The 13571-nt window shown below is 39.3% G+C and overlaps 1 protein-coding gene across 3 annotated transcripts in view; it reads right to left on the bottom strand.

Annotated features, from left to right (window-relative positions):
- Positions 1–13571, bottom strand: part of RDH10 (retinol dehydrogenase 10) — a 35379-nt gene that overhangs the window by 14116 nt on the left and 7692 nt on the right. For all 3 annotated transcript variants that reach the window (XM_075085243.1, XM_075085245.1, XM_075085244.1), the window contains exon 3: positions 255–353. In XM_075085243.1, the coding sequence (XP_074941344.1) occupies positions 255–353 (99 nt within the window). The remainder of the gene's footprint in view (positions 1–254; positions 354–13571) is intronic.

The following is a 13571-nucleotide window of genomic DNA, read 5'->3' as shown; positions in this document are numbered from 1 at the left end:
GCAGTCTGAAATCCTTAGCCATCCTAGGCTTTCACTCTAAGCGGCAAGTCCACCTGCAAAGTAGGTGGATACAGTGGCTGCCCGAGTCCTGCAGATCCTGCTCAAACGGAGCCATGTGTTGATATGGTACTCAGCACCAAGTATGGCTTCCAAGTATCTTTGAAGATTTTACTTTATTTTCTCTAGCTGATAATACAAAAAGCTTATCCTAAGCAAGAAGTGCCAAATTTACTGTTAATTATAGTGTAACAAACCTCCACTCCAGCAGTACTGAACAATCCCAAGGAACTTGCAACTGTCACAATGTGTCCATGATTCATTTCCAGCATCTTGGGAAGGAATGCTTTAGTGGTCTACAAAGGAAAAAAAAAAAGCCCAAAATAAAAAACCACACCATGAACATACTACATTAGCGATAAGCATTCAAAACCTCTATCTCAGTTTATTATCAAGAATTTAGAATTAAGATCACTGTACAGGTTTTGAACTTCTGAGCTTGTCAAAAATGCCAACAGAAAATCTACAGCTTGGTTGTGAATTCAGACAGCAAGGCAGCACGGATTATATCTCCAGAAATCCTAAGGTTAAGGGATCAATTGAGCTCAGACATGTTTATTTTTCTGCAAGAGACTAGCTATCAGGAGGAGATAATTTGACCCTAAAATGGAAGTCACCTTTTTTTCCAAGACAGAAAAAGGAATGCAAAGTGTTTAATTACGCCATCCAGCACATCTGTGTTAAGACCAGTGCCGATTATCAGTTCTAATTATTGGCAGCGTGTTTTGGAAGTTAGATATGGTTAGTTTTATCCAATTAACTTATCTTAAGCATTTTACATTAAAAGAAATACTGAAGGCAGAGTTTTTGCTGATGTTATTTTTTACATAAAAAAATACAGTACACATCTACTAATCTAAATTACTTTCCACCTTTATTAGTATCCATAAGCATTGCTCTAACTAAAAAGACAAGATATCAATTTCCATTATCAATTCCTTATTTTAAAAGTTCCAAAACAAAACAAAAGCAAGCCTCAGAATGAAGCTTTGATTTAACCTCCAGTTTTTATGCCTTGATTATAACAAAGCTTGATTCTGTTTAAAAACCCAAGTCAGAGTTAACACCTTTAAAAAATTAAGTTTTAAGCAATAAATTGAAGGCATTTGTTAGAACATCACCTCTGCTAGCATACCCACCTTTGTCATATCTGTTTTCTGAAGCTGACTCAACACTTCCCTTTTTTAAATAAGTATGAAGCAGAGCACCATATGCTGAAAAAATCAATGTAGTAGGAAAATGGTACGTGTAGTTATGATTTACTGCAGCTTCCAGGTTGTTAGTGTATTACATGAGATCACTTCTAAATTGCCAAAGAACTTCAGACAATGCTTTTTAATCACAAACATGCCTAGTTAATACATAAATCTATTAATGACAGCTATTATTCTGTTCTAATTCAATCAGTCCCATGAATGCTTATTCCTCCCAGAAACCTGGTCTTCCCAAGCAATTTGGATACAAACTCAGAGCATGCAAATGCCCCTTAAGTATTTCCTACTTGCTTAATTGTTGGTCTGAGTCGTGTCAGCTGCATTCTTAAAAGACATGCAAGCTACAGCTGAATCCATCTAATTCCATTCTTATGCTGTCTGCATTTTCCAATCACAGACGTCAGGACAGTTTTGCTCTAATGATTTTCACATGTTCTTGTACAACATTTTTGCCTGCAGGTGTTAAAAGACTAATCCAGACCTCCTAACACCACACAAAAGAGTGTTTTCACTGGACAGCTGGCAGATGATAGAAGATTAACAGACCTCCTGACTCCTTGCCTTTCCTACTGTTGATTCATACAGCTCCTAGATTCTGTCATAACTACATAACAAAGCTAATTATAAAAAATAATCCAAGAGCAAGCTGCCTTGCATTTGTTTCTTTCCTCATGGCGGGGATCTCTAAACCTCTTATATAGAGCCTTGGACAAGAATTTAGCTCTCTGTTAAACTAATCTGTGCCAGGCACACAAAGTTTCAGCCTCTCTTCCCATGTTGCATGGCAACAAAGCCCAGTCATCACAGGGCAGCGCTGCCTGAAAAGGTAAGAGGCTTCGCTTGGACAGCACGGAAGTTTTACAGTGTGTTATTTATCTGCAGCCTGCCTTTCACACCGCAACACTGATGGTGCGTACACTAGCCCTGATCCTCCACGCCATCCCTCTACGAGAGCTATGCTCCCAGATCAGTCCTGCTAATAATTTACTCCCCGCCGGAGCATTAGTCAGCTCCATCAACAGTTTCCACTTACGTCTCAGTTATCTGTCCACATCACATTGGAATGACTGATTGCCACCTTGCGTTGCCAGAAAGCTCGATAATGCAGACTGAAGCTCTGGCTGAAAACCACAGCAACTACAGAAATGAAGAGGCACTCACCTTGGAGTTTGTCTCAGGGGAAAGAAAGAAGGGAAAGAAGTAGTAATAAGATGATTTTTTTCCCCTACCACTTTCAAAGCATGAATCAGTTTTTTCTTCCAAGAGATAAACAACAGGCAAGCTCACCAAGGTTAGTTGGACTGCCTTTTATATTGGCTTTACCATAACACTGTTTTGAATATGATGAACTATAACTAGGTGTCCATAAATGTGTACATTTAACCATGGCTGAGGAAGAGGAGAATTTTCACAGGCTCATATATAGACACGAGAAATAACCAGAGCAACTGCAGAGCAGTAAATTTCAGAAAGCCCAGCCTTAACCATGCTACACTCCTTCAAATTATAAAGATTACAAAGACTGAGTTTTCAGAGCTTGTGGCTAAAGTACCCTTTTTCACTCAAGAGGAAATTGGCACATGACAAATAAACCCTGTTGAGGACACTTTTGGGTGACGTCTTCAGCAATTCAAGTGCAGACTGAACAACTCCCAGCAGCAGAACTACAGTCACTTCACGTAAGTCATCTCTTAAAAGGCCATTTATGGCCACATAGGAAAAAAACCATAGCTACTCGGCTCTGAAGACAATTAGCAATTCATTGAAATCTTTGCATGAGACCTCAGTATTCTGAAACAGCCCATTCATAGCAGGCTCCTGTACTTTGTCATGGGACATTATCCTGCAAATCCATTTAAAACCTGAAGCTGAGACAGTCTATAAAGATAGGACAACTATCGTATATACAAAACCTAGCAGTCAACTATCAACTTCTCAGCTAAATGGATGACAGAGAAAGTCATCTCAGTTGCTGCCACCCTCCAGCCATCTGCTACAGCTGGGAGTCAGTACTTAAAAACAAGCACTGTCAGAGGCAGACACACCCTATGTGGGGGGGACGCATTTCCAGTCTCAGAGTAAAGGCTTGCCCACTACTCCTCCCAGCCTCCTCTTGCTGGGAAAAACAATCCCAAAGTGAAGTTATTCTCTTTCATGGTATAAGCAATCCCCAAATAAATCAGTGTTCTTACTGAGCTTCTGGCACAGCCCACTTCCTTGATCAAAGCAGCTTCCTCCATACTCTGGTCCCCAGTTTTTCTGCTTGTTACATAAACCAGATCAACCTAGTTTCTGGTTTCTAGTTTCTTTCAGCTTCAGCTACATCTGCCTACCAGACCTGAAGTCTTCTGTGTGCTTGTGGTACTGCTGAGAAACTAGTTAAGAGTTTGACCGGTTCAGGGCCAAGATGCCTCCTGGGTGGCCTTCCCATCTGGAGTTTGTCTGAACAGGTAGCATAGGCCACATCAGTCTTCTGAGGTGATGCATGGACATGCTAATCCTCCACAAAAAAAAAAAAGTATTAGAAGATACCAAGTAAGACATCTGGTATTGTCCATGACATAAAAGGTCATGAACCAGGCCCCCAAAATAATTCAAATCAACTCAAGTGATTTAATCAAACTATCTCCCTTCTGGTTTGATCCTTTAGGTTTCGGTTTTAGCTCTCACAGCTGCAGAGGAAGACATTTAACAAAACATTTAAGTACTTAAAAGTCAGAGCTGGGTCTTTTATTAAAAACAAACATAAAACACTTTTCAACACTGAGGAGAAATCAGTAAGTAGAATATAGTAGACGAAAGGAATCGTGTGGTGATACATCAGGGTGAGGAATCAGGGAAGTTATACGGTGTTCAACATTAAAAAATTTCAGTTAAGCATCCTCCTCACTCAATTAGCTTTTTTTTTTAAATTTTTTTTTTTTTTTAGGAAAAAAAATAAAAACCCCAACAGCAGAGTGCAAGCATGCATTTTCTAACCTGCATTATAGTTTAGGTACAGCAACTAGGTAAGAAATATAGAACATATGAAGCTGTTGTGAAGAGAGAGTAGAGCTAGTTTAATCTTTAAGTTTTTTGGAGCCTAGAGATCAATTCCTGTTTTTCCTCTATGCTTCTAAATATACCAGTAAGAACAAACTATTCCCAGTAGCTGTAACCGAACATCTATTTCATGTGCACACAGCTTTAATGACTTATTTCTCACAAGTGTGAAACTGAACAAGCATTTACATGTCACTTCATAGCTTTCGTAATCTGTTCTCAACATTTTGGTTTACGGCAAATTAACTTCTAACAGTCTAGCACTTCTTCCCTCCCCTTCCCCAAATTCTTTAGTTCCATTCTTAATGAAACAAAACTCAAAAGATTGTGCAACACAAAGAACAGCACAGCTGCAATGTCAAGACAAATTAGTCTAAATACAGCAAATGAGAATATGAAGAAATACTGTGTTTGAGAAAGTGATTTTTTAATTAAATTTTGAACTAATTATTCTTAAAGTAGAAAGCAAGCATCCACAGCAAACAACGTTAGCTGTATGCAGCTCAAGACAGTGGATGCTGGACGCAGAAAGCACACCAAAGTGGAAAAGTACGCACTACCCTGTATTTAGAGAGTTGTGTTTATATCAAAGAAAGAAATAAAGCAGGTACCAACACGTAAGGTCCTTTAAGTCTCTATTTTTTCAATACAGTAATTTTTTTTTCATACTTTCTGCCTTCCAATGTTCAACAGCCCTTTTAAAGTATTTTGATGGCATAAACTAGCTGCTTTACGGTAGGGCAGAAATTCCTTTATGCCAAAGGAATAGCTCATTTTCCATACAGCCCCTGCAGGTAAGGAGGATGGAGCATGGTTATTTTTCCGGGGCTGATCAAAACAAGTGAATTTTTACATAGCTACAGTTATCCACAACAGTGGTGTGGTGGTATAACAGATCAGACATTTTCTCCCAAGCTACAGCTATTCCTGACTACCAGGATAGCATCGTAAGAGTGCAAATGAGTGCAACTTTTGGGTAAATGTGGTGTTTTGTCTTCATGTTAAACAGTATCCGGCCATACCCAAGAAGCAAAATAGGTGTGATTAGTCAAGAACTCATCCAGACAACTCTGGGAACTAAGGCACCAGGGATCATAAAAGACTGCTGCCATGTGTGTTAACTAATCCATTAACTACTATCATGAAGCAACAGAGCTGGTGATGGGAAAATGTTGTTCCAAGGTTTTGTCTAAAATACACGTTATATCCTCTCTCCCCCTCAGCATGGATGTTCAGCCTTCTTTTCTGCCCATTCTTTTTCATGGACCACAGCAGGACACACTGCAGGTTCTCCTACTCCCGTGCAGGACAGCACATGGCCACTCACTCTACCACAGAGTGTAATCCAGAGATTTCCACATGCCCCAGTTTCATGGAAATTCCAGTAACTGAGAAGAAATGCACGAAGGTCTGACAAAATAGCACCTCTAACTCTTCTGCAGACAGGCTGTGGCAGCCTTGCCTTAAAGTAGGTTTATCCAAATTGGGTAGTATAGCACTAATGCACTACTGTGTGTTAAAAAGGAAAGAGAGGTGCCTGAAAGGCAGGAAAAAACCCACGGCAAGCTTATCAGTAAATAGACTGAAGTTATTTTCAGCTACAGCCATATAGCCCAGCTTATTCCAGAAGATAATCACTTTAAATACATTTTGTAAATACAAGGTAAAACTTCACTTACAGGATTATGGTGAAAGCCGTCGCCAAATTGTTTTAGAAGAGGCCTTGAAAGTATACCCTAGAACTGTGTAACTCTCAGAGGAGAATTTATTCAAGTTAGATGCTATAATATCCAAAACGTCTTCTCACACACCAAAGCGTGCAGTTACAAGCCTGGATTTAACAATTTAGTTTCCTTCTAACTTGTTTATTTGGTTCCAATGAGAACTGAGAGTAATTACTTGTTATTTGCACTATCGTCTCGATTATTTTTCCCATAGTATCTCCACATCCTTCTTAAATTCCATTATACAAGCATCTCTGAAATATTAAGTTGTGATTAATAACTGTGTGAAGACTACATGAAAATACTAAGTACTGAGTTGAACACTAGAGAGACTGCACAGCACAAAGGACATTGCTCTGCCAGTAACAGGCTGAATACAGAAGGTAGACCGAAGTCTACAACTACTGTTGACCTTGCTAAAATAAGGGACCAAAGCTGTGCTTTAAAGGAGCTCAGATGTTTCTGTTGACTGTTTTCAAGAAGTGCTGGGGCCCTTCTGGATAATTAGCCACTAAGTAAACATTTGAATAGCTGTGGAAATTAGTGCTATTTTTGATCTTCAGTTTCTGTTCTCAAGAAATGATGATGAAAAATAGGCCAGAATTACCCAGTCTTCCTAGTGTAATGAATTAAAAAAGAAAGTCACAGATTTCTCTGGATTGTTGATGGATCTACCCAGATCCTTTCAGAGCAAAAAGGATCAGGAGATACGCATGACATCCTCAAGCCAAGCTTCCATAGACAGCGTATTAAAAGCATGAAAGAAAACTATTCAAGGATCGCCCTCAAGTGTGCCCTGAATGAGCCCTGCCTTCAAAACAAAAAAGCTAGACCTTCCAATATTTCATTTCGAAAGGAGTCCCTTAGTTATTTAGCTCCTGGCAGGCAACACAACCTTCAATTTCTCACTAAAGCTTTATTTGTCCTTCACATAAAAACCCACTGTTTTGGGGCCATGGGGATTCCTTTAATATTGAACTGCAACAGCAGTTAATGCTTAACATACATGCACAGTAATAATGTTACAGTTGCCTTGCAACCAGAAGCTCATGAAAGAACAAGATAGACTTATACAGGAGTCTATAATGATGACGAGTAACAAGGAAGCAAAGCCACACACACATCCCCCAAAACTTTGGATATCTTACATTTGCAGACAGACTGAAACTACAGATAAGATCTACCCAGGTTAAGAGGTGAAGGTAAAAAATAAAGTAAAAACCTGAAGAATTAAGTCGCAATGAAAAGCAACATCAATCAATTTAAAATTGTATTTGATTTATAGAGGAATAAGCATCTTTCTCCCCTCTCCAACTCTGCATGAAATACTGCTTTGAAATATATGAAGTATTAGCTTAGTAAAAATATCTGCTATTACTTGAATCACTTTGGGTTTTTTTAGTTATTAATTCATGTTAGTAATTAACATTCCTGTTTTCTCCACCCTCATGGCTGATCCATACACACAAAATCCCCTGCTTCTCAAGAGACATACTTAATCAGCTGAGAAGCATCAAAGTTGTACAGAACTAGGCTAAACCTTATTTACTGAAGTTTGTAAGTGGGTTTGTTAGTAGTAAGAAACATCTGTCATGCCATTTGCTAAAGAACAAGTATGCTCCAGCCCATAATTACATTACTACTTTGTTTAGCTTTTGTAGTGTTTAGGGTCCAATTACAAATTTTCTTCAATTTTCAATGCCAATAGTTACCACTGTTTCCTGTGAATAGTTCGGTTATTGTAGTGGTTCCTCTTACATGGAGTCAAGTCATGTTGAGTATATCAGAAGAAAGCTGAAACTGAATTAAGTAGTTTCCTTCATCAGAACTTAGTGTCACAAAGCTGTTTACAAAGGGTAGACAGTAAAGATAAGATAAGTAATGCTATTTAAAAAAAAACCACAGGAAACTAATACCACTAGTTATCTTTCAAACATTAATCATTAATCATTGATTTCCACTCCTTACTACTAATTCTGCCATGCCTAGAGCGACTGAATATTGCCTAGCTAAATTGCCCTTTGTATAGTTTTTTTATCAAGGTTTAGCTGAAAAAAGGGATGGGAGAGAGTGGTATATGAAAAGCATTTAGGACATTGCAGCAGAAACTTTTGTTACCGTTACCTTATCATGTCACTACACTGTCTCCCCTTCCCCTTTCTTTTAAGAGCTACATTTCCTGTGATTTTACCCCAAATTGGGTAACTAAGACTGGAGTAGAAAACAGCTTTGTTCTCCCTCTTGTCTCAAGTGTAGGTTAAGTACTCAAGAAGGCTGCCTAAATAATACAATTCCTGCTTCAGAAACTTTCTCCTTGAGAGTGGAGGTGGGAAAGGTATCGTTACCTAAGGTTTACAGTGGCCTGCTGCTAATCAAACTCCCAGTTGCCTTACATAAAGCTTTCCTGCATTCCCCACCATTGCATCATCCTAGCTTGAGGGCACCTTTACCTAGGGCAGGGGTTTAGGTACATGCAACACAGCCAAATGTGACCCCTATTTCTTCTTAAGAACATTTCACTTCTCTTTAGATAGGCCACTACTTTATATGCTTTCTGGGCATGAAGGAGTTCAGGTATTAAAGCTGAACTACCACTTACTGGTATAGAAATAATAAGGGAAGTAAGAGCCTTTATGTCAGTGCTATGCTGTCTCCATCTTTCTGCTCCTGACAACTTTTATATTTTTTCTTCCTAAAAGGAAACAGATTTTAGATTTACATACTTTTAAAATTATTTCCACCCTCAGATGTCAGGTCTGTCCTGTAAAGTATCTCATCTTTCTAATGACTGTATGCCACCAGTCATTTCTGTGGAAGCATCTAGCTGCCTTTAATTGACATGCTTGTACATACACTACCATACATGCACCCCAAGTAGTCTGCATTCATTTGTACTTGCAGATATCACTTTGTTGATGTATAACGGGTTCATATATATGTGGCAGTATATATCATCGTTTAAATCACTGACTGTATGTTTAGACCTCTTCCCTGCGGTTTTGCCATCTGGATACAGTCCTGAGCCACCAGCTATATATGTCCCTGCTTGAGCAGGGGAGGGTGGACCTGATGACCTCCAGAGCCCCCTTCCCACCTGAAACATTCTGTGATTCTCCACTTAAGTCAAGTATACCAACTCCCTACTCAACAGCCCATTCCTCTTCATCTCACAGAGGAAGAAGTTCATAAGCCAGCACAGACCTTGTACTCTTTGTCCCTATGTTAACTGCAAGTTTATCAACACAGAATCTTAACTTTCCTTAACTGGAAAGGATGCTGATTCCTCTGACATCTCTCTCCTGTACCTCTCCTACAGGAGCTCTTGCCTGTAATAAATTATCCTGCTCTGTCTGAAACAGCATCTGTTCTACTTCCATTTCTCCTTCTCCTTTGGTCTCAAGCCCTTTCAGCTGGAGAGAGGGTCCAATGAGGCAGTGCAGAGCACCTAGATGAATTTCTTGTGGAATTAACATATTTCCAGCTGAGTCCAGAACATACACATACCACGCTATTTTCAGAAACTAATGATGTCCCTGCAGCCATTGGATGCCCTCCAGTAATGACACTCCTTTGCTAGCTTCTTAAGGGTATTCTGAGCCTTCGCAGACAATTCTGCCTACTTTGAATTTTAATGGCTTTTAAAGCTTGGACGGAGCAATCATATTGGATTCTTGAGAGCTAGCAATGAACAGGGAGAAAGACAGTATCTCTGCTTAAGCAGTGTAGAAGTGCAGAACAAAAGTTGCCAGTGATGCTTGTTGTGTATTTCAAATGCCAAAATAATCTAAAAGCTGAGAAGGATTAGTAGTAGGTAAGATGGCATGGTAAGAAGACTGTTGGAGGCCCAGTTACGTGTTTAGTCTTCCTTATGTTGCAAAACAAGCAAGGTACAAGTCTAGACTGAAGTGTAACTTGGGAACAAATGTATGCATGCAGAATTCTCCAGCCGGCACAAATTGAAGGCATCACCAAGCATGAGAACTGAAGCTTTCAAAGTACTCTTGCTCAAAAGCTGACCTCTTTCCTCCTGCCCAAAGGCATCTTATTAGACAAGTTGATATTTATTCTCCACAAATATTAATCTAATTATACTCTCAGACTATCATAGCTAACAAACCACAATTACTGTTCAATTTAAAGCAAGTATTACACAGTTGGCAGCAGCCATGGAAAAGTAACAGGCAGTTTAAAGAAAGTGAATCCTTCTGCTCAGTTCTACCACGTCAGCATTTGAGCTTCCCACATACCCAAGACTAACACAAAGCTCCAGCATGGCTGTGACAGCCCAGTTACACTCCTGTAAACTCAGAAACTTAAGTTACAGTCCCAGTAGGTAGCACCACCAACCTCGCATTCTTCCGCAGGCAGATTTATCAGTAAAGACGACCTAACTTGCATTTATTCAAATGTCAAATTTCAAATTACTTCAGTGTTTGCTGGTCAAGTGATATAAGAAGTTAACACTTGGGTACTCCTTTCCACAAAAGCTGGTTTAAGCTCCGTTGAAGTCAAGCAACTAGAAATTCTACTTTGTTTATATACTGACAAATGGCCACGTCAAAGGATTTGTAGTTTCAGAACTATGTTGACATTAGTGTAACAAACACATTAGTCCCTCACCTTCATTAGCACAAGTTTGCAGCAAATGTCCAACCATTTGGAGAGCAGTTATTTATTGCCAGCTATTTGATAATCTTGACAAAAATGAAAACATACCCCTATGAGTCAGTGAAAAATCCACATAACAAATTAATTTTATAACAACTATTAGATAAGAGCTCAGAGTATTCTGTTCAGTGAACAAGAACACAATCCAACTTTTAAATACACATTTTTCTCCACCTTGCCATAAGCTTAGTCATCCTCTGGAATATTTAGTAAAACTTGGTATTTTAGTCTGCATGTTTCCAAAAAATTATTAGAGGACAGTACTGTCAGGACTACTTACGGAAAATATGAAGTCATCATTCATGTTTTATGATTTATGTAACAGACTTTTCAGGAAGTGGCTAAACAGAAAAGGACTGTCTCACATTTTATAGATACCTTAAGGCCAGAACCTCCATAGAACTCCAGTTGCTGTAGTACTTGCATGCTGATGAAAGCTGAGTCACTTTACTCATCCTCTCCAACTCAGTCACTAAGTCATTGTTTTGAATCAATTACTTTATAAAAAGGAAAGTGATTATGCCCTGAGTAACTCACAAGAGGAACAAGATTAGAAGGAAAGCTTCTCCTTCCACGTAACAGTCTTTCTTAGTGGAAAAAGAAAAATAAAGAAGATTGAAGCTAAATTTCCATTCAACTCTAAAGTTTGTTGAGGTAGAAAGACCCTAGAAGGCTCTAATTTACTACAAAGTAACTTAGTGAATGAGAAGTGTAATTTTTAAAATGCATGGAGATTAGAGGTTTTTTAAAAACAGAAGGCGTTGCTGTTTCATACTTCTCCCCACCCTCCCAAAAAAAGGTCTGCAGAAAATAAATAGCCTTAGAAGGTAAACTTTCGCTTCATAAGCAAAGGCTAAAATGACAAAAAAGGCCAGCCAATACAGTGACCAAAAGAGTGGCTAATACCATTTCAAAGATTCTACTTGCACAGGCATTTTAACCAAATACCAACAAACTACTCACTCTCTTGGGGGTGAGTTTTCAAAGACAGAGATACTCCTTTTCTTTGCCTGCCTGTGGAAACTATGCTTATTTCCCACAAGCTGAAACATGGCTCTGGCCTGTTTTTTCCACATTCAAATAGTGTTAGCACAACTGATTTCCAGAGAAGTCAAACAGTGCAGTAGGCACAGAGATCATTGCTTTCAAGGGTACACAACAGCAATCATATTATCAGTGCAAGGCAAATAAGGTAGAGTTGTTAACACAGCATCATTTGATGTGTTCAGAAAACTAACTTACCTTTATCTAAGGGTTTTTAATAGTGTGCAATTAAAATACTGCCATCTCTTTAGAAGTTGAGTTGTTACATTCAGTCTGCTATGCCAGTGGCGGATTTGCTATAGCTTGGAACCATTTATGACTATTTAGCTATTTAGAGCCTGTAAATCCTATTCCAGAAAATCTCTCCAAGAACAAGGAGACAACTGCAGATGTCCTGCTCACAGCTACGTGGTTTTATCCTATTCCTCCTCACCCTTTCCCCAATACACACACTGGCTAGTGCAAGTCTAAAATCTCATCTCATGACGAGGTGATTCTAGCCTCTAAACAGAAAAACTAATCAGCCTGGCCAAGAAAATTAGCAGCTTTCCTCCCCACCCTCCAGACAAGTTAGTGAGCTGAACTGGCTCACCCAAGGATCAGATAAATATCAAAACTAGTGCAAGGTAAGATGCAGATTCAAGGGGTGGTCCCACGTGCCAGCTTGCCACCAGCTTGCCTTGTGGATTCATCCAAAGTCAGAGATTTTGGACAAGTTACTTTTAGGCATATGCTCAAGTGCTTTTCCAAACTAACGTTGAAAGGGGAGTTCTCAAGAAGCTGTCACACAAGTTCAAACAGATGGCAGAAGTGACCAGCACCAGGGCACATTTAGGTGCAGAATTCAACAGCCAAACAAACTTGAATTTCAAAAGGCTCACGCCAAGTCAGCCACCTCGGCTCTGCAGCTGTTCCAGCACTCCTTGGCCTATCATGCCCTCCCAACCCAGTTGTGATAACTCACTCGTGTCAAGTGTTAATTTGACTGGCATATAAATCATTATACTAATATAATTATTTACAAGAACAAAGTATTCATTCAGAAGTGTAAGCGCAGATGTAAATCTCTCCCCCATTTGTAACATATCTTCTTTCAAACTAAACCCTCAGAAACTGAGATTCTAACAACCTCAGTCTATGCCTACTCACCTACATTGTAACTGCATTTTGGAAGAGTTTCCTTTTTTTTTAAACAGACTAAGAAGCCTAAGACCACAAGTAAAAGCATATAGCTTCTCATATAAGTCAACTTCAGTTTACCTTTGCAGAAAGACCTCTACCATTTTTCACAAAAGACAGACAGGTATCAGTAACTCAGTTTTACCACCAGTATGACTAGCCAGAAAACCTCAAAGGTCAAGGGAGCAAGGTTTATCAAGAGAGTGATGCTCTGGCTTTTACATACAGAGCACTGTGGAAAGGTTTAGTACTAGAGATACATAGCAAAAACCTCCCTCCCCCCCCTCCAAAAATACCCCAGAAGTGAAATCAAAGCATGAGAAGCGTTGGGAAAGAATAATACCTTGCAGCTGATAAAGATAAAAGTAGAAAAGATTTTAAAAGTGCAGTGCTAAAATGGCAGAGATGGTGCTAGACAACATAACATTCATCTTTCCTCAACCTGTCTAGTCAGAGTAATTGATGATGCTGAGAGCTAAAGAAAAGGATTGCTCACCCACACAGATCGGTTAAGACAGGTCTTAAGCAGTGATGGAAATGCTGGGTTAGCAGGACACTTAGCCACATCACAGTTAGTACTGCTTTTCTCCATAGTGGAGCACAGGAACACGCCTGCCTTCTACAAGTCTGCTATAGTTATAGG

The sequence above is a fragment of the Phalacrocorax aristotelis genome, chromosome 2 (assembly GCF_949628215.1).
Source record: "Phalacrocorax aristotelis chromosome 2, bGulAri2.1, whole genome shotgun sequence".
Taxonomy (NCBI): domain Eukaryota; kingdom Metazoa; phylum Chordata; class Aves; order Suliformes; family Phalacrocoracidae; genus Phalacrocorax; species Phalacrocorax aristotelis.
The sequence above is the reverse complement of the archived record's forward strand: the minus strand, read 5'-3'. Positions and strand labels throughout refer to the sequence as shown.